Below are 22,558 nucleotides of genomic sequence, written 5' to 3'. Positions count from 1 at the left end.
CTAGGTGCTGATCCACCATCTGGTCTGGATACGTACTGGATCCGGGTGACTGCAGTGACCCTCTGATCTGGACACAGACTGGATCTGGTGGCCACGGTGACCTCGGAACAAGAGAGAAACAGACAAATATTAGCGTAGGTGCCATTCTTCTAATGATGTAGCAAGTACATAGGGTGTTATGGGAAGTGTTTCCGGTTCCGGTTTACCTAATTAATGCAGCCTAAAAATCCTTTAACGGATTTGGATAATAAAAGCATATTAGTATGTTATGTGTATGCCAGGTTAAAGAGATGGGTCTTTAATCTAGATTTAAACTGCAAGAGTGTGTCTGCCTCCCGAACAATGTTAGGTAGGTTATTCCAAAGTTTATAGGCGCCAAATAGGAAAAGGATCTGCCGCCCGCAGTTGATTTTGATATTCTAGGTATTATCAAATTGCCTGAGTTTTGAGAACGTAGCGGACGTAGAGGATTATAATGTAAAAGGAGCTCATTCAAATACTGAGGTGCTAAACCATTCAGGGCTTTATAAGTAATAAGCAATATTTTAAAATCTACACGATGCTTGATAGGGAGCCAGTGCAGTGTTGACAGGACCGGGCTAATATGGTCATACTTCCTGGTTCTAGTAAGAACTCTTGCTGCTGCATTTTGGACTAGCTGTAGTTTGTTTACTAAGCGTGCAGAACAACCACCCAATAAAGCATTACAATAATCTAACCTTGAGGTCATAAATGCATGGATTAACATTTCTGCATTTGACATTGAGAGCATAGGCCTTAATTTAGATATATTTTTGAGATGGAAAAATGCAGTTTTACAAATGATAGAAACGTGGCTTTCTAAGGAAAGATTGCGATCAAATAGCACACCTAGGTTCCTAACTGATGACGAAGAATTGACAGAGCAACCATCAAGTCTTAGACAGTGTTCTAGGTTATTACAAGCGGAGTTTTTAGGTCCTATAATTAACACCTCTGTTTTTTCAGAATTTAGCAGTAAGAAATTACTCGTCATCCAGTTTTTTTATATCGACTATGCAATCCATTAGTTTTTAAAATTGGTGTGTTTCACCGGGCTGCGAAGAAATATAGAGACCAGCAGCATCGGGTACAAAATTTACACACCCACAATACATGCACACGTCCACAACAAGCACACACAATTAATCTAACTTTTTCCTTGACTATCGGAGAGTATAAAAAGAGTGTGAATTGAAACTAAGCTGTGAATTCATCAATGGATGGGTTGCTTGGACATAGACTTTCTTTTACCTCGTTTATTGTGACTGTCTGAGAAAGTTCATAGAATTTGCCAGTGTCAACATCATTGCTGTCTCTGTGCAGATCATGTTTTCCCCTCTTATAAAGAGAAAATGTATATTTCTTTATAGTTTATACTGATTGTTTTTTTTTGTTTTTTTTCTTGTTTCCATGGAAGTGTGTTGTTGACAACAGTGATGTTGGAATGTTTTTTTTCTTTGTGTGGAATTTAATTGGGGCTGAATTCCTAAAAATAAATGGTTAAACGAATCTGTTGGTTTCTAAAAGTTTGATTTGAGTTTCCCTTTTTCAATGTCTTCATATGTAGCTGGTGGGTTGTGAGAATTTATTTATTGCCAGGATTACATGCCTGGCTGGCGCCCGAACAAACCAAATTAAATATAAAAGTAAACATAAATGTTTAGTAATGGGCCACCATCGTTACAACATCACTCCATAAAACATCCGTACTGAACCACAGGTCTATCCAAATTACTTTTGGCATATTCAAGTTGGCTATTTATATTCTTCTTGGTCAAGTGTAGCGTTTGGTAAGGTGTCCTGACATGAAGGCCATGCTTGTATATTATTCTTCTTATACTCAGCATTGAAATTCTCTCTCTCTCTCTCTCTCTCTCTCTCTCTCTCTACTTTCATCGTGTCATTTAGCAAGTCTTTGGTTGTAGGGTTTTTCTCAGATGCTCTCAACAAACATTTTATCCTTCTTGAGGATATTGTGCTTTTTCTTCAACGTCCTCAAAGTTTTTCTGGTACAATAAATGTTAAACTTGAATGACTGTCTCTAGAAACATTTAGTGTTTTGGAAATCTTCTGGTAGCTACACCTTTCTAATCTTATTAAACACTTTCTACTTTATAGCCTTTGTGAGCGCTTTTGCCATATTTGCTGTTCTAGTACATACATTGTTTAAACATATGTATAAGTTAATTAAGTTATAGAGTTGACAAAGACTTTAATGAAATTTTGCATTTTACCACGCAAGTTAATTAAAATCAATCATGTTGAATAGGGGTTGAATAATTAGGTCAGCTGTATTATACAAATATTTTATAACTCAAAACATTACATTATATATTGACATTACCACTTTTAATATACTAATAAACTGTTGTAGATGCAATTATTATTATTTTAAATATGGATGTTTGCATTTGTAAATTATTAGTCTCTGAAAGTTGGAATTTAAATGTATTTATCATGTATATGAATCTATATGTAAAACTATATTGAATCTGCATGTATTGTAATTCATACTTTAAATAAAAGAAAATATTGTTCCTCCTGCATTAAAATGTAAATTAAAAGTTCAAAGGAAAAAATGCAAAGAATAAAAGCAAAAGTTAAATCTAAAATTATAATGTACAAATGTTATGATTTTGCACATTAATAGTGATATTGACATTAAATAATGACATTAAATATGATGATTTTAATGGTTTTGCAATTCTAAGTTATGAAAAACAAAATGATACTAAAATTATTATTTAAAGGTTCTACTGACCTTATCTGACAGATGATCATCTGGCATGACTCAGGGCTACAGACTTTGAGACTTTTGCAACATCTTGTGTGTGCACTCTATAAATCTGTTAAAATGTGTGGATATCCCTGATAATAATACACGTAAATGTGTATGTTTAAAAATGTTTATGATCAAAATAATTTTATTCCAGGTTTGTCACATACATTTATTGTTTATTGTTGATGGCTTACATTTCTTATAAGCCATCAACACTTTCAAAGCTTCCTTGTGAATGAATAAAGAGACACTGTATTCTTCTTTATATAACATCATTTATATACATGTGGCTTTTTACTGCTGTAGCATGTTTCTTGTACAGGAAAACAAGTACAACATCAGCATAAAGAACATAATCAGAGCACTATGGCCTCACATTTCACAAACTGTTTGCTCACTGCTGATGAACATAAAGAATAAAGATATAATATAAATATGTCAGTACTGGCATGTCAGCTTAATAACATAATTTCTCTTACAGATTATTACTTTCTCCACTACTTAAACAAACTGCACCTTTATCGTTTTTTGATTGTTAATCAAATAGTTTATGTACATAAGTTAAGAAATGTAACAGTTTATTTCAAAATAGTTAATCTTCCCTTTTTCATCTATATGAGAACTCATAACATCTACAGACAAAGTGCAATATTTTAATTTATATATATATATAAATTTTTTTTTTCATTAAATATTGGTCCTAACTCCAAAATCTGAAGAAAAACTGAAAAAAATTCTCTTTCAATTAATATTAGTTTTTCTTTTTTTTTTTTTAGGTGTCCATGTTTTTTACAAACTGCTGCTAAACACAATAACAGTCTACAAAAAGCTGTGCATGTAAATTATCTTCTACTCTCTAAATATACTTCATATTCTTCAGAATTATTAACTAACATCTGTGACATTAACACGACTCAACAGCTCTATCAAACATGAAATATCAAATATCTCCTCATTGTTAAAAAATACTGGAGATGAATGTAATAAAGCCATTAAAGTACATGGATGTGCATAGGTGTGGTCACCTGCTAAATTCACAAAGCAATGTTCATGATGTTGGGCACAAAGCAATCTGGTTTTCTTCTTGTGCTGAGTGATGCAGTGTGGGTCAGCGGTTAATAATAACATTTTAATAATGACAACTGTTTAAGTTAACAAACGTCTGACATTCTTTTCATGACTCTACCTCACTGTGTCCCAACCAGGTGCAACAATGAATTTTTTTGTCCATACTGAAAGTGAAAATTATGGAACAGCCAATATTTTATTTTATATACTGAGTTATGAAGAGTGGGATTTTGGACCAATGACATTTCACAGTGGGTGGTACACAGTACGAAGCCACAGGAACAGAAACCAAAATACTAAAGAGTAACATGAGGGGCTTGATCTATCACATTACACCTGGTTAGAAAACAGTGTTAGCTTCCTTGAACACCTCTAATAAAATTAAGCAAATTATATTTTACAATTGGCCAATAATGAAAACCAAACATATATTACATATCTTAGTTTTCTACAAAGTACTAAATGCCTGCAACATTTTTTATAACACTCTTTAAAACCATGTTTCTTGAAAAATGTTGAGTATTTTCAAGTCTTCAATTAATTGTCTTATTAATTACTTGTCAATTAATATCTGCAATTTTTGCAGGACAAAATGTTAAAGTCTAGAAGTGAATATGGGTGCAAATTTTTGAAATTAATGGTAAAGGGAATAAGAAACTAAAAAGAAGTGGAAAATAAAAATAAAAGTTGAGGCACCACAGACCTGGAAAAACCATGTATAAATCACAGGACCTGCAGTTTGAGAGAGATGTAAATTAAAATAGAAATATAATACAACAGCAAATGATACACCATGATGATACAATCACACCACTTTCCTTTTCCAAAAAGGCAGAGACCTGTAGCTTTACTACAGCAACATATTAAATTGTAGTCACCTAGCACTGTAGCTCTAAACTAGGGATGCGCGGTATACCAGTACTGCAAAAATACCGGTATACATTGTATTTCAAACAGTACAATATCATAATTTTGCTCAATTCTGTATTTGATGCACTGCAGCATTGCGCTACCCAAACAGACGTAGGTCACTTGAAACTGGCAAAAAGTGACAACAGAGAAACAAGATGGATCGAACTGATCAAGCTAATTCTACACGCCCACAATTAATCAATAAAGAAGGCAGTAGGAGTGAAATATGGCATTACTTTGTCTACAGAGGTAATGAAAAAGGTGAAGCTACAGACGTGAATGCACCACTATGCAAATGCTTTTTGAAATCATGTGTCACAACGGGAGGCAACACTTCAAATCTGGCTAAGCATTTGTCCCTAGCTCATTCTAACTTATTCAAGGAGTTCAGAGATCGACAGGTGAGTCCATCATTCAACTGGTTTAATTTAGACTTTTATTCACAACACTGATCAGCGCACATAGCCTACTTATAAGATACGGTAAACACGAAAGCTCAAATGTGCTTGCATGACACGCTAGAACCAATGAATGAAGATTAGGTCTCATTATTTTTGCACTTTTAAACAATAATATATTAATTGAATTTGAATGAATAAAGAGATTAGTAATATAAATTTCAGTGATAGTAAAATAAATGGCATATTACTATTACTGCCGCTGTGGCAACCCTAGAGGAATCAGCCGAGAGATCGAGAGTAATAGTAGTAATATGAATATCACTAATATTAATGTTAGAATAACACTTTACAATTAAGCTACATTTGTAAACGTTTATTAGGTAACCTGACATAACAGTATTATAACATTTATTAATCTAGATGAAGCAGTAATTATTATTTAAATATACTAATACTAGTTTAGCATGTTAACATTACTTTATGGAATGCATTAAACTAATTTGAACCCAAACACAAACCAAACAGTAAGCATTATTTTTCCTGTCCAAAAATCTGCAGCTGTCAAAGGAGCTGTCAAAAAAATAAAGATGTGATGATATGAACAGGTTTTTTTTTTCTTTCTGCAAAATCAAAATTGAACCTACAACCCGAATTCCGGAAAAGTTGGGACGTTTTTTAAATTTTAATAAAATGAAAACTAAAAGACTTTCAAATCACATGTGCCAATATTTTATTCACAATAGAACATAGATAACATAGCAAATGTTTAAACTGAGAAAGTTTACAATTTTATGCACAAAATGAGCTCATTTCAATTTTGATTTCTGCTACAGGTCTCAAAATAGTTGGGACGGGGCATGTTTACCATGGTGTAGCATCTCCTTTTCTTTTCAAAATAGTTTGAAGACGTCTGGGCATTGAGGCTATGAGTTGCTGGAATTTTGCTGTTGGAATTTGGTCCCATTCTTGCCTTATATAGATTTCCAGCTGCTGAAGAGTTCGTGGTTGTCTTTGACGTATTTTTCGTTTAATGATGCGCCAAATGTTCTCTATAGGTGAAAGATCTGGACTGCAGGCAGGCCAGGTTAGCACCCGGACTCTTCTACGACGAAGCCATGCTGTTGTTATAGCTGCAGTATGTGGTTTTGCATTGTCCTGCTGAAATAAACAAGGCCTTCCCTGAAATAGACGTTGTTTGGAGGGAAGCATATGTTGCTCTAAAACCTTTATATACCTTTCAGCATTCACAGAGCCTTCCAAAACATGCAAGCTGCCCATACCGTATGCACTTATGCACCCCCATACCATCAGAGATGCTGGCTTTTGAACTGAACGCTGATAACATGCTGGAAGGTCTCCCTCCTCTTTAGCCCGGAGGACACGGCGTCCGTGATTTCCAACAAGAATGTCAAATTTGGACTCGTCTGACCATAAAACACTATTCCACTTTGAAATAGTCCATTTTAAATGAGCCTTGGCCCACAGGACACGACGGTGCTTCTGGACCATGTTCACATATGGCTTCCTTTTTGCATGATAGAGCTTTAGTTGGCATCTGCTGATGGCACGGCGGATTGTGTTTACTGACAGTGGTTTCTGAAAGTATTCCTGGGCCCATTTAGTAATGTCATTGACACAATCATGGCGATGAGTGATGCAGTGTCGTCTGAGAGCCCGAAGACCACGGGCATCCAATAAAGGTCTCCGGCCTTGTCGCTTACGCACAGAGATTTCTCCAGTTTCTCTGAATCTTTTAATGATGTTATGCACTGTAGATGATGAGATTTGCAAAGCCTTTGCAATTTGATGTTGAGGAACATTGTTTTTAAAGTTTTCCACAATTTTTTTACGCAGTCTTTCACAGATTGGAGAGCCTCTGCCCATCTTTACTTCTGAGAGACTCTGCTTCTCTAAGACAAAGCTTTTATAGCTAATCATGTTACAGACCTGATATCAATTAACTTAATTAATCACTAGATGTTCTCCCAGCTGAATCTTTTCAAAACTGCTTGCTTTTTTAGCCATTTGTTGCCCCCGTGCCAACTTTTTTGAGACCTGTAGCAGGCATTACATTTTAAATGAGCTAATTAAGTGGATAAAAGTGTAAAATTTCTCAGTTTAAACATTTGCTACGTTATCTATGTTCTATTGTGAATAAAATATTGGCTCATGTGATTTGAAATTCCTTTAGTTTTCATTTTATTAAAATTTAAAAAACGTACCGACATTTCCGGAATTCGGGTTGTATGTTCCCTCTAGGTTTTTTTGGTTTGTCACATTGATACGTTTTTGTTTTTTTGCACCATGTGATAAAGAGTAAAGACTTACAAGATATGAAGATATTTAACTATTTTAATAGTATCTTTCAAAATTTAACCTACTGTGTGTTCCCTGGCTTGGCTGTAGGTTTTTTTTTTTTTTGTGTGTGTGAACATTTTGATGCTTTTGGTTTGTACATTTGGTGCAGCAGAGTTTCAAGCAGTGTTTTTAAAATAAAATTGTTTCAATTAATTTAACATTTGAGGCTGGTTATTGGTCACCTGTGGTATAGATTTAGTATCGATACCAGGGTATTAGATTCTGGTATCATACCGAAGCCAACATTGTGGTATCGAGCCATCCCTACTCTAAACTACATTAACCACTGAAAAAAAGCCATTGGTGGTGAAACTCTGGATTAGTTTTTTAAAGATCCCAAATCTCAAAGTAATGTTTCCAAAATGTCAAATTCTGGGATCATTTGTTTGCCCTCATGTTGTTCCAAACCTGTGACTTTTTTTCAATGACACGCAAAATAATTATGTTTATGAATCATTGTGGTATCGAGCCATCCCTACTCTAAACTACATTAACCACTGAAAAAAAGCCATTGGTGGTAAAACTCTGAATTAGTTTTTTAAAGACCCCAAATCTCAAAGTAATGCTTCCAAAATGTCAAATTCTGGCATCATTTGTTTGCCCTCATGTTGTTCCAAACCTGTGACTTTTTTTCAATGACACACAAAATAATTATGTTTATGAATGTTTTGGCTGCTCTTTCTCATATAATGAAAAATAAATAAATAAAAGAATTATATATATATATATATATATATATATATATATATATATATATATATATATATATATATATATGTGTGTGTGTGTGTGTGTGTGTGTGTGTGTGTGTATTTATATATACATATATATAAGGATTGGGTCAATTGAAATTTGTAATTTTTCACAGAAATCCTCCAAAACAAACATGGCTCTATAGGACATGCAAAGAAACACAAAACCCAGTGGTGTTTGCCATCAAATGGTGGTAATGAACCAAAAGACTTGAGAGACTTAGTCCCCATTCATTTTCATTACATGGCAAAGAGCAGCCAGGATATTGTTCAAAATGTAAACTTTTGTATTTCACAGAAGAAATAAATTGGTTTGGAAAACAAATAATAATTAAAACATTTTGTAAATTATGCATTTTTTATTATTGGGTGAGCTATTTCTTTAAATAACAAAAATCTCAAACTGAAGGCAATAATATACAGCAAGAAGAATTGTGATAATATATATATATATATATATATATATATATATATATATATATATATAGGGGAGAGCGGGGTAAGTTGTCACACTTTTCAAACTGTCTAACATTTAATGAGCACCGTAGATCAAAATGATATAAATGTCATATCAAATGAAAGAATGAAGTCTTCGGCACATATGTTGTTTTCATTACATTTTCATATCTTATATCATTACGGAGTTGTAGACTGTTGAATAGAGATTGTGCACTTGTGACAACTTGCCCCATCGGCAGGTTGTAGACTATCTAAAAATAAGAACACAACTATTTAATTCTGATTATTGATTTTAACTTTAAAATTCAACCAGAACTGGAAATGTAAAAAAATCATGCCTATAGAATTTTGAAAAAACTATTATTTCAATCCAAACAATACACATTTCAATCAAAACACGTTTTAATGGGCAAGACCACTTTACTTTGAACTTTAAACTCAAACGTTCTCTGGCTTGCACATAGATCCATGATAACTGAATGAAATACTGCAGATAACTCGCTTAACTTAACATGTTTAACTTCTGAACAAAACAGATTCCCTGTATCTGACTAATCAGACTCATCTTCAGTCACAATTCTGGCACACCTAAATTGCTTGGACTGAAGTGCAAGCATCATGGGCCCATTTGTTGATTTTTACACATTTTACCCAGGACTCTTTTGGACGAATGTTTGAAAATGGCAGAAGCACTCTTCATCATCTGATGATGACTCTTCTATTATTTTTCTTCTTTTAACTGCCTTGTTTTTAGTAGGTCCAGATTTTGACTCGCATACAACAATTTTGAAAACGTTTTTTTTTTAAATTTTGAAACCTATTTCTAAGAATTGCTCTGGAGTTGGTAGTCCGCTGTCAGCAATAGCATTGCTGGGTAAGGGTGAGCTGGTGATAGCAGAAGCATAAATGGGCATGCTAGACAGAACAGATTTGCTGCTGGGGCCTGGCAGGGCAGGGTTCTGAATGGGTCGATCTGTGACATAGGATGGTGCAAAACCAGTTTCCAGAAATACATCTAAATGTTTTTTGAGCATGTTCTATGTGTTTTTTTTGTACTGGGGCAAGTTGTCATATGTGACGACTTGCCCCAAAGTCATTGAGACAACTTGCCCCAAACTGACTTGTGTGCTAAAGTTGGCTAAATCTCAAGGTTAGCTCAATATAGCACGTCAGCTAAAGTATCAAAAGAAACGTTATTGTCTCCTCTATTTTGTGCAAAATAAAAAAAATTTACATTCATACCTAACAAAGTTGTATTGCATACAATTTAGAGTGGAACATTTTTACTCTTTAAGCCAAAAAATAAGAAAATTGTGCTAAACTCAGATTAGAGCGATCTTGACCACATTTGAACAGGAAATTGACTATAGAAGAAGTCATCACACAAAGTGGCTATTTGATTTTTGAGATTTGGAGTTATGAACAGTGTGACAACTTACCCATGTGACAACTTACCCCGCTCTCCCCTATATATATATATATATATATATATATATATATATATATATATATATATATATATATATATATAAAATAGCCTTCTCATAGTTCTACTTTATGTTTTTGAAATTTCAAGTATTTATAAAAAATGTGGAAAGATGTATATAATTCAGATGAGAAATACTATTCCATGTAAGCCTACCAATATGTAAAATGTCAAGTCCAGTTTCTCTCAGATATACAAAACAACATTAAATATGTTGCCCTGATTGTTGATATCATTGTGTAAACCCTCTGTACACCAGTTGATAGTGACACACTCATTAGAAATGTATACATCTGCCCTGCGTCAAATATGCTGAGACAGAATGAAAGTGTAACAAGACAGAAATGAAAGTGTAATGATATGCTGAATGTGACCTTATGCTGAACTAGTCTGCAACAATTTACCTATGTTTTCAAGGTTATGATTTTGCAGAACTATTTCTAAATAAATCTGTTTACAGTCATTCCGGCCTACTGTTGTCCCAGTTTTTCTTCCTATTAAGGCCAGTGACTCCAGAGTCTCCATGAAGCACAGCATGAATGTGTTCTAAAGTGTATCAAATGAACCTGAGGTGTCATTACTGAAATGTGGACATTGGTAAGTTTATGTTGCAGCAGATGTAATGGCCTCAGGTTTTCATTGCCCTGATTTGACAACTGATTCTCTACAGTAAGAAGAAGGCAGCAAAATAAAGCTTGTCAATTTGGCTGTGCAGCATAGGCACCTGGGTTTGGCACTTTTGAATTTTTGAACATGAGCCCCAATGTCTGAGGAAAACGTCCTTGCAATTTAGCTCTGTACTGAGCCAGTGTGCTTGGCAGGGTAAGGTTGTATCTCAGACGCCTCTGCTGAAGAAAGTGAAAGAAAAATGGAGGTTACGTTCCCTGACGAGGTGTTTGAATGCGTTTGGGCAGCCACTAAGCATTGCTGTTCTATAGTTCCTTCTTTACCTGTAAAAATCAAAAGAATCAAATTCATTGACTGCCCAAGAGGCCACGTTACATATCATCTAGTTATCTACAGAGTTTTTAAATGTGTGTTTTACAAAACTACTTAAGAAGTAATTTTGAAGGTCCTGTTTTATGACTTCAGATACTGTTGAGTTGTTAAATTTTATAAGTTTAATAAAAGTAGCTCCTACCCAGACACCCAGCCGTGAGTGGTGGTCTTTACACTGTGAGTTGGGAACCCCTGTTGGGTGGCCGTAGGGTCAAAGTTGAAGTCCAGCGATTCTCCGTCCATGAGCGTATCATGCAAGATAGACTCAACATCACATTCAAATCGCTCCAGAGGCATCCCATCCAGATCACTGGGCAGTTTCCCCAGGTGTTGCTGTTGCTGGTGGGGCATCATCCCAGGGCTGCACCCATATCTGTTGCTGTTAACACTGCAGTAAGGAGGAAGCCCACCTCCAAGGTGACTGGATCCTTCATACTGCATCTGCATGGCTGACTTGATGTTTCCCAAGCATCCACCAGCACCGCTGTGACCAATGCCGGTCAGAGGCTGCAACGATCGCCCATTCAGTACCAGAGATGTGGCTTGTCCGTGCATATTGTGTGGATGAGAGAGGGTATGACTGTGAGATGCACCACCTCCCATAAGTTCATTCCGCCCACTGCTGTATGGAGCCAACATACATCCGCTGCCTCCAGCTGACTGGGAGACAACTGTGTCCACTGAGGGCACTGAGAGATTTACAGGCTCTCCATCAGATGTAAGGAGCTCCTTTAGCAGCCCTGCTGTGCAGTTAAACTGGCCCATATTTCCTGGGTCCGAAACAAAACAGGGCTTACTTTCTGGCAGAGGCTGCATCGTCATGGGGGACATGCTGCCCATTCCTGGCTGACTGTAGAGACACTTACAATAGTCTTGTTGGGTCTGCTGGTTGACTGCTGCCAGATCTGGGGAACTGTAGGGGGAGTAACCAGGGCTGGGCTGCATGAGCGAAGAGGGTGAGGACTGGTTGGATCCTGACCCAGGCCCTCCTGTGGAACCCACTGCTGGGTTCTTAGGTGAGAGCAAGTTGAGGTTATCCAGAAGGTTCTCCATCACATTTTCAGAGCCCCTGTGACTGAGAGAACCAGCCATTTTAGACAAGCTGGGGAGAGTGGAGGTCATTTTGGCACCTGACCCAGGGCCTGGGTAGACCATGTGGACATCAGAGTCGCCAAGTTCATCATCAATAAAGGGCGAGAGACGGCCACTCAGTGTGCTGGAATTGGAGCTGGTGCGGGGACGGAAAGCCGTCCAGGCATCAAAGTCCTCGTTGCTGTGGGAGTTTGGACTGCCAGGCCATTTGCTGTACTGAGAGCCTGGGCTGTTTGCGCCCCCCTCAGCCCCTCCCTGAAGAGCAAGCTATAAAGTTAAACGTAACAATTTGTAAGAAACATAAATGTATACACTAATATATAGTGTGTACTGTTTGTGAAAGATTACAGCAGATCTGCTGAGCAGCTTTTACCTTTTTCTTTGCTGCTCGTCCTCTGCTGTTGGCAAACTTGCTGTTGCTGTCCATGGACGCAGCCCGGGGTCTAGGCCTCTTGCCGCTTTTGCCGCCTTCAGGATTGAGCATCCACCAAGAGCTCTTACCTGACCCCTCATTCTGCACTCGGATAAACCTACTATGTAGGGACAGGTTGTGTCTGATAGAGTTCTGTGGAAGAGAGCGAGAAACATTTTTGAGTGTAATGCCAGCAGTTTGCCTTGTTCCCCTTAAATTCCCCTCTGATGCTAAATCAGCAAAGTGCAAATCCTCACAGCAGCTGTTATATTAAAGCCTTTTTTTCTCTTCACCTCCATTTTCGTCCACTCACCATTTCCTTCACCCATATGCATAATTTTCTGACATTCAAAGAAGACTTGAGGATAAATTTCTTTGACCACTGGCCATTCTTATAAACATATTCTTGTAAACATTTACAGATTGGTCTCAGTGGTCCATTCAAACAGAATGAGAGAGTTCCTTCGAACTTTTTGTTTACTATGTTTTAGTGTGAATCATGAAAACATAATTCTATTTTTAGTGACAGATATTCCTATTTTAAGTGTAATCCTCAGATTTAGAGCTCCAAGACTATTAATGATATGTCCATCCTGAAGAACCTCTTCCTTCAAAAGTGGATGAACTGATTTGAAGGTATTACAGATGACATACCCTCTCAATTTTATGTGCAGATGCAAATATGTGTAAGCCATTTAACATATGTGTAAATCAGTCGATTCACTAAAAGAGCATAGCACTGTGTCGTTTTCAGAACATTGCTTTGTTTGTTTGAGTGGGTTGGCTTGTCAGTTTCTGCCCTCAACCAATAACATGAATTTCTTTTAGGGCAAATTTAGGGTAGTAAAAATTATGTAGTTTCTTTCACTCTGATGAGCTCACATCTCATAATGTCTGCCAAACACAGGTAAACATTCAACCTGGCATAGACAAATTGCCTGTTTTGTCATGGTGATCCCAATCATTAAGACAATCTTTTTTAAGAGAGGTGGAAAATGGGGAATTTTTGAAATGCTGGCCTAATGCCTCCTGTGTCTAGTTTAGAGTTGTTAATGGATAGTTACAGGATGTGATGGCAGCTTAAGATAGTCTTTGCAGTTCTTTGTGAACTAAAGGGCTTCATGAAGCACATGCAGCAACACATTTAAAAATGTAAAGATCAAATGTAATTCATGTAATTCATATAACCTATATGTTCTCAATGTCTTTCTAACTATGAATAAAATAATTTTTAATCAAATCAAATGTATCAATTGTAAGGCTGCATCCTAGTGAGGCTGCATATAGTCTGGTCTTTCTCAGAGTCTTCCTCAGCATTAAACTCTTAAATGAGACAGTCTAGTAAGTCATTAAAGCTTCCACCTCTTGCTCACAGCAGAAATATAATATTGAAATGTTTTAAAAGTTTTTTTTATTAAACATTATATTTCAGATTGCTAAGGCAACATTTCTCATTTTCATTTAACTTGTTGTGCTAAAATAAATAAAATTAAAACGGAAATAAAATTGCAAGTGTCAGTACATTTTTAAAAAGATCCATATTTTGACGTTTTTACAAAATTTATAGTCAAAAGGAATAACCTCAAGATAAAAAAAAATTGTAAAAAAACGCATGAAAAAAAAACTAGACTACTACTACTCGGTTACGAAACCCTCATTCCTTGAAGGAGGGAACAGAGATGTTATGTTAGTGACTGACGAATTGGGGGATCTCACTAGAGAAACGAATCGCCTTCGAGTGATAACAAAACAAGCCAATGAATGTTGGCGTGCGAGATTTGCATTGCGCACCCCGTCCCACAGTGCGGGTATATAAGGAGAGTGCGTGCAAGTCGCACATTCAGTTTTTCACTGAGGAGCCAAGACACTGTGCCTCGGCCATACAGCAGTGGTACAGCAACTGTGGTGATGGAACGCATCTCACTTTCAGTCAGTCACGTTCGATGTTACATCAGTGACTTAAGAATTGGGGATCCGTATGGAAAGCGTCAGTATTGCTGACCCCCTCCAGTGCCCTGTGAAAACCAGCAAGTCCTCCCATACCAGATAGGGTGGAAAATAGGACAGGACTTAGGGAGAGGAATCCACCACTGCTGTTCCATAAAGTAGGATATTGGATAACACTGGGAAAGCATACCCAAGTAGTGGAAACTGCGGAAGCCACGTTCTGTGTGGAATGGCCATAGGGCAGTACTACATATGGAAATCCCTGCGGCAGACTTAGTCCACCTGGTGTGAGGTCAATGCACAGCAGAAGGACTCTGCCAGGGAAAGACACTGACTTACCATGAGGAAAACTATACCGTGGAAGAATACATATGTGGGATCACCCGAAAGGGGAATCTCTACACACGGGCACCTATCCCAGCACAAGGGCTGACCTTGGGCATACACACGAGTGCTGAGCCTGGCATCTCGCACCCTAAAGAGAGCAGCCCGAAAAATGGAGCGCAGCTGGAGGAAAACAAAACTAGAGGTATTTCGTATTGCTTGGCGGGAAAGTAACATATCCTACAGAAAAGCATTAAAAACTGCTAGATCCGATTACTTTTCTTCTCTTTTAGAAGAAAACAAACATAACCCCAGGTATTTATTCAATACAGTGGCTAAATTAACGAAAAATAAAGCCTCAACAAGTGTTGACATTTCCCAACACCACAGCAGTAATGAGTTTATGAACTACTTTACTTCTAAAATCGATACTATTAGAGATAAAATTGCAACCATTCAGCCGTCAGCTACAGTATCACATCAGACAGTGCACTATAGACCCCCTGAGGAACAGTTCCACTCATTCTCTACCATAGGAGAGGAAGAATTGTATAAACTTGTTAAATCATCTAAACCAACAACATGTATGTTAGACCCTATACCATCTAAGCTCCTGAAAGAGGTGCTTCCAGAAGTCATAGATCCTCTTCTGACTATTATTAATTCCTCATTGTCATTAGGACATGTCCCCAAAACCTTCAAACTGGCTGTTATTAAGCCTCTCATCAAAAAAACACAACTTGACCCCAAAGAACTAGTTAATTATAGACCAATCTCGAATCTCCCTTTTCTGTCCAAGATACTAGAAAAGGTGGTATCCACACAATTATATTCCTTCTTAGAGAAAAATGGTATATGTGAGGATTTCCAGTCAGGATTTAGACCGTATCATAGTACTGAGACTGCTCTTCTTAGAGTTACAAATGATCTGCTCTTATCATCTGATCGTGGGTGTATCTCTCTATTAGTTTTATTGGATCTTAGTGCTGCGTTTGACACAATTGACCACAACATTCTTTTGCATAGACTTGAATACTTTGTTGGCATCAGTGGAAGTGCATTAGCATGGTTTAAATCGTACTTATATGACCGCCATCAGTTCGTAGCAGTGAATGAAGATGTATCCTATCGATCACAAGTGCAGTATGGAGTACCTCAAGGCTCAGTACTAGGGCCGCTACTCTTCACGCTTTATATGTTACCCTTGGGAGATATCATCAGGAAACATGGTGTTAGTTTTCACTGTTATGCTGATGATACTCAACTCTATATTTCTTCGCAGCCCGGTGAAACACACCAATTTGAAAAACTAATGGATTGCATAGTCGATATAAAAAACTGGATGACGAGTAATTTCTTACTGCTAAATTCTGAAAAAACAGAGGTGTTAATTATAGGACCTAAAAACTCTGCTTGTAATAACCTAGAACACTGTCTAAGACTTGATGGTTGCTCTGTCAATTCTTCGTCATCAGTTAGGAACCTAGGTGTGCTACTTGATCGCAATCTTTCCTAAAAAGGATTAATAAGGATTAGAAAGGATTTTCCCTTAAAGGATTTTTAGGCTGCATTAATTAGGTAAACCGGAACCGGAAACACTTCCCATAACAACCTATGTACTTGCTACATCATTAGAAGAATGGCATCTACGCTAATATTTGTCTGTTTCTCTCTTGTTCCGAGGTCACCGTGGCCACCAGATCCAGTCTGTGTCCAGATCAGAGGGTCACTGCAGTCACCCGGATCCAGTACGTATCCAGACCAGATGGTGGATCAGCACCTAGAAAGGACCTCTACATCCCTGAAAGACAGCGGAGACCAGGACAACTAGAGCCCCAGATACAGATCCCCTGTAAAGACCTTGTCTCAGAGGAGCACCAGGACAAGACCACAGGAAACAGATGATTCTTCTGCACAATCTGACTTTGCTGCAGCCTGGAATTGAACTACTGGTTTCGTCTGGTCAGAGGAGAACTGGCCCCCCAACTGAGCCTGGTTTCTCCCAAGGTTTTTTTCTCCATTCTGTCACCGATGGAGTTTCGGTTCCTTGCCGCTGTCGCCTCTGGCTTGCTTAGTTGGGGACACTTCATCTACAGTGATATCGTTGACTTGATTGCAAATAAATGCACAGACACTATTTAACTGAACAGAGATGACATAACTGAATCCAATGATGAACTGCCTTTAAATATCATTTTTGCATTATTGACACTGTTTTCCTAATGAATGTTGTTCAGTTGCTTTGACGCAATGTATTTTGTTTAAAGCGCTATATAAATAAAGGTGACATTGACATTGACATCTGGCGCCCAGCCGGCAGCTCTACAGATGTCTGCTATCAAGGCCCCCCTGTGCCAATGCCCAGGAAGAAGCCACACCTCTCATAGAATGTGCTTTCACTTTGAGGGGACACGGTAAACGTTGGGCCTGATATGCTAAGACTATAGCCTCCACTATACAGTGGGCAAGTCTTTGTTTGGAGACAGCCTTTCCCTTCTGCTGTCCTCCGAAGTAGACAAAGAGCTGGTCTGAGGTCCTGAAGCTCTGCATGTGGTCCACATAAATGCATAAAGCACGGACGGGACAGAGCAGAGCTAATGGCTGGGTCTACCTCCTCAACATGAGACCTCATATGCTTCTGACTCCAAAGGAGGAGATGGCGGGAGAGTTGCGACATGCGATAGAAACATAAACGGTTGATGTACACAACGGTCACAGTATTGTCAGTCCGGATCAGTACGTGCTTGTCGTGTAGCAGCGATTTGAAGCGGCGCAGAGCAAGTCATACCGCTAGCAACTGATATGCCACTGCAGATGTGGCCTTGACCAGGTGCCTGATGCTGCATGCCCATTGCACATGGCTCCCCAGCCTATGGCAGAGGCATCTGTTGAGAAAACAACATGCCTGGACACTTGCACTAGGGGAACCCCTGTCCATAGAAAAGCAAGGTCTGACCATGGGTTGAAAGTCTGGCAGCAGGATGGGGTAACTAAGACCCAGTGTTTTCCATGTTGCCATGCCCATCTCGGGACTCAGTCATGAAGCCAGCGCTGAAGGGGTCTTATATGAAGCGATCCGAGCGGCGTGAAAGCAGCAGCGGATGCCATATGCCCCAGGGGCCTCTGAAACTGTTTCAGTAGAACCGCCCTCCTGCTCGCCCCTCAAATGCAAAGCGGAGAAAAGGCCTGTGTAAGGGGAGAATCGATACATGAAAGTACGCATCCTTTTGGTTGATCGCTGCATACCAATCTTGTGGATGAATGCATCGAAAGATAATTTTCTGCATCAACATCCTGAACGGAAGCTTGTGAAGGGCCTAGTTCAGAACACACAGGTCCAGGATTGGTCATACACCACTGGTTTTCTTGGGTACAATAAAGTATCGGCTGGAGGGACCGGCTCTGTCGTATCCTTCTCTACCAGGACTGCGATTTCTGCTCGCAAGACGGGAGCATATTTGTCCAGCACAGATGTGAACCGGATGCCCCTGAACTTGGCAGGACGCTGGGCGAACTGAAGCACATAGCCAAGTCTGATGGTTCTCGTAATCCTTTATTGTACCCAAGAAAAGCAGGATCCAGAGTCTCCAGGTCATCCGTCTCAGGGGTGCAGCTTGCCATGGTGCTTTACAGCCCGGGCTGAGGCGATGACAGGCTGCGCTGCTTTCCCTCTGTGATGAGCAGGCGGAGGTGCTGATTCCAAGAAGAGGTGCTTTTCAGTCTCTCTCATATCAGCCAGGGTAAGCCAAAGGTGGTATTCCTGGACCACCAAAGCAGACATCGTCTGACCCAGGGACCGCACCGTCACATTCGTCACCCGTAAGGCAAGATCCATTGCAGTGTGCAGCTCCTGCATCACACCTGGGTCAGAACTACCCTCGTTCAGCTGCTTTAGTGCCTTGGCCTGGTAGACCTGCAGGAGGGCCATGGCATGCAGGGCAGAGTCGGCTTGTCCAGAAGCTCCGTAAGCCTTGGCCATCAGAGTGAATAAGAACTTACAGGCCCTGGATGGGAGGATTACCCCGGCAGGCAGCAGTGCTTTGCGGGCAAAGTTGCATCACAATAGCGCTTGACTTGGGGGATCTCCACATACCCCTTAGCCGCCCCACTGTCAAAGGTAGTTAGGGCGGAGGAGGCACTAAATCTGTATCGGGCAGAAAAAGGTGCCCTCCAGGAACCAATTATGCAGCCTTGAGCGTTCTGGAGATGGAGGGGCCTTCCATTGCAACCCGATGCTCTCTGTGGCCTGGGCAAGCATAGCGGTTAGCTCTGGATCTGACCAGGCACGCGGTGCAACGATCATGACCATCAGATGGACATGCAGACCAGAAGTACTCTTTTGAACTCTTTTGTCTTGACGACACTCTTGCTTTGTAGGTGAAAGGCTCGGCTCCAAAGCGAAAAGCTGAATGTGCGACTGCACGCACTCTCCTTATATACCCGCACTGACTGTTGTGTCCTCTAAATAGCACAAGCAAGTAGAGTTCCTCCAAATCGCAGTTTAGTTTGTCCATAAAACTATTAGGAGAAACAGGCAAAAAAAAAAAATGACAAAGAGAGCCCAAATTATATCAATGCGCGCTCATCCTGTGTGCAGGTCTGCAGTTTCCTTCCTGACTGACACATTTTTAGACTGTTTTGACAATAGTTGATGTATTAGTGGCGGTAGAACATGACTTCGGAACTTTGACATTCCAGCTAATCACTGTGTTCAAAGTTTAAGCATCATCACAGCTAGCCCGCTAATTCCCTATCTCTTCTGCAACTACAGTGTCCCAATACACATTCCTGTCTGTGGATACTAAACCCCAACCATCACTTTCATTGTGTGAAGATCCTATAATCTTGGGTTTGCAATGATAGTGCCATTACACGAATACCAAAACAGTACACACAATGAGAAGACATTATATAAAAGATTCTATAATGTTATGATCAAGTAAGAACACAATGTGCCAATGTGTCACAATGTGTCATCTATGCAACTGAATCATGTCATGATACTGACCTACAGTGAAAATGTGGTATATTGTGCTGTGATAAAAATTTCAGTATTTCATATTGTTAAATATGTTTATTCAATATACCTTTAATACAATAACTGTAGAGTTATACATTCATAAATTCAATCAATGAATGAATAAAATAATAAAAAACTAAAATAATGTAGAAGAAATTATTTTATGGTGTCCACATTATAAATAATAATAAAACTGTAGTTCTAACTGTAGTTGTAGTTTTTATGATCATATAAATTGCCTCTATGTTTCAACGTGCATTAATTATGTTTTAAAATGAATTGAATTTAACTGTGTACATTTCTGCCGGTGCTGCAATGTTCACTTGAGCTCATACATCAGGACGTCTGACTTCAAATGGCATACTGTTGTACTTTTCCCTTTTTTGTTTTAAATTATAATTTTCATTTACATGGAACATACTGGCTACTGCAGGAATATTTTAAAACCTTCTAGCATTGTATGAAATAAATTTCATATAAATTTTCTGAGCAAAGTATATTTTGAACTTACCCCTTAAAAAAAAAAATTTGATTAATTATTTAGTTGCATGACTGTTCTAAATAAAATGTACTAAAATGTTGGCAGAATTGGACAAATTCACATTTCTCCATTTAAATTCCCTTATATTTCCATGTTGTCCAAAATGTGTCAACATACCCTCACATTTACCACTATTACATATTCCAAGTGTTTTCACAAACATTCAAATTTCACATACACATTTAAAGCCCCTGCTACAGGAACAATGAAAAAAGTTAACAGCAAGAGCATAACACCAGGAAGTGACCACATGAAAGAAGACTGTCAGAGGAAGCCGACCTCACTTCCTGTCTTTCAGGAAGCAGTGGTTGTGTATTTGAGCCTTTGAGTTTGTGTTTGTGGAATGGACTGGAATGCCAGGCCACAGAGCCAAGCTGGGGGTGGAGAGAGAGCTGCCGTACTGCACTCCTCCTCTGGCAGACTTCTGTTTGGCACCAGATCCAGCCGTAGTCATTCTCACTCCAAAGAGAATAAACAGACCTACAGACCACAGATTCAAACCCAAGAGCTCAACTACAGCCAAAGCAGAGCCCACTTCATGACGTTAGATATGCTTTATAATGTCTCTGTAAAACACGGTCCGACTGGTCACGACAGACAAGTATACTATAAATCTTACAAAGAGCAGCTTTAAAGGAACATTTAATGTAAGTACTGCACGTGTAGCCTCAGATATCATGTCTCGCATGTGAAACATAAGGGTGAAATTAGGGTGAAAATAACTTAAATATAGGATATTTCAGTATGCATACTCTACACAAGTATGTGAACTCAAATGATTTTTTTTTTTTTTTTTTTTTTTTTTTTTTATTAAACAAACACAAAACAAAGTAACAAATCGCCCGACATACAACAAATATAAACACAAAAGTATACATAACATAAGGCATTCTACAGTGAACAGAAATGTGCAACAGGACCAGAAGAGTAATAGATCATCTGAAGGCACTATATCATACCAAACCTCAGAATATCAGAAATAGAGGCATTTATGCTGTCCAAATAAGGTGTCCAAGTGCGAGTAAAAGTATCAGTCGTAGATTGAATAAAAGATGTTAGGAGTTCCAGAGGAATAGTCTCTCTAATAACTGAATGCCATCCCTTTATAGAGGGGGGTTTATCGCTGATCCACGACAAAAGTAAATTCTTCCTGGCAGCAAAAGTTAACAGGTCAAAAAGACGTCTTTTATGCTTATTAGAAATAAGCTTACATGGGAAACCCAGGAGAAGAGACAAAGGGTCAGGATCCAAGGCCAAACCTAAGATATTATTCAATTGAGCTATGATTCTGGACCAGTAGGTCTGGATAACATGACAATCCCATATACAGTGAATATAATCTCCTATGTTAGATTTAACTGGGGCAGAGTGGTGAGTGAGCGGAGTTGAACTTGTGTCTTAGAAGAGGCGTAATGTGTATTCTGTGGAGAATCCTAAGCTGAATGGCTCTTACTCTATTGCAAACTGAAAGCCTATTGGCTAGAGACCAAACCATCTCCCAATCATTCTCCGAGATAACCACCCCAAGATCTCTTTCCCATGTTAATCTGAGGTGCGAGGTATTAACTGTAGAATAGGAGCATAGGGCTTTATAGAAGAAGGAGATCAACTTTTTTGTAGGAGGGTTTAAAAGCATCCTCTCAATTACTGAAAGTGAATATTTGGAAGTGAGTGTAGTATTTTTGAATATGTAATCTCTAATTTGCAAGAATCTAAAAAAATGTTGCCTAGGTAAATTATATTTTGAGGCTAAAATATCGAAAGACAATAGTAATCCCTCCTCAAATAAATCACAAATCCTACGTATACCATTAGCCAGCCAAAGGTTAAAACCAAGGTCCATAGTACTTGGCAGAAACTCTGGATTGTTCAGGATTGGCAACAGAGGAGAGGTTGTGTCGATCTTGTCTTCTAATCTTTGAATAGCACGCCATGCCTTAAGAGTATTACATACTAAAGGGTTATCACACATAGCTCTCCTCAGCTT

The 22,558-nt window shown here is 38.6% G+C and overlaps 1 protein-coding gene and 1 long non-coding RNA gene across 2 annotated transcripts in view; one reads left to right on the top strand and one right to left on the bottom strand.

Moving 5' to 3' along the window:
• The first annotated feature begins 10,316 nt into the window (after positions 1-10,316).
• LOC132123312 (uncharacterized) lies at positions 10,317-10,624 on the top strand. The gene is made up of 2 exons (XR_009426495.1): positions 10,317-10,461; positions 10,496-10,624. It is a non-coding gene; the product is annotated as an uncharacterized LOC132123312 (long non-coding RNA).
• A 715-nt stretch (positions 10,625-11,339) lies between these two features.
• LOC132122956 (forkhead box protein O1-A-like) overlaps positions 11,340-22,558 on the bottom strand; it is an 82,194-nt gene continuing 70,975 nt past the window's right edge. The window contains exons 2-3 of the mRNA XM_059533481.1: positions 12,701-12,892; positions 11,340-12,594 (exon numbers count right to left, since the gene is read on the bottom strand). Of these exons, the coding sequence (XP_059389464.1) occupies positions 11,374-12,594; positions 12,701-12,892 (1,413 nt within the window). The 3' untranslated portion in view covers positions 11,340-11,373. The remainder of the gene's footprint in view (positions 12,595-12,700; positions 12,893-22,558) is intronic.

The sequence above is a fragment of the Carassius carassius genome, chromosome 41, assembly GCF_963082965.1.
Source record: "Carassius carassius chromosome 41, fCarCar2.1, whole genome shotgun sequence".
Classification (NCBI taxonomy): Eukaryota; Metazoa; Chordata; class Actinopteri; order Cypriniformes; family Cyprinidae; genus Carassius; species Carassius carassius.
The sequence above is the reverse complement of the archived record's forward strand: the minus strand, read 5'-3'. Positions and strand labels throughout refer to the sequence as shown.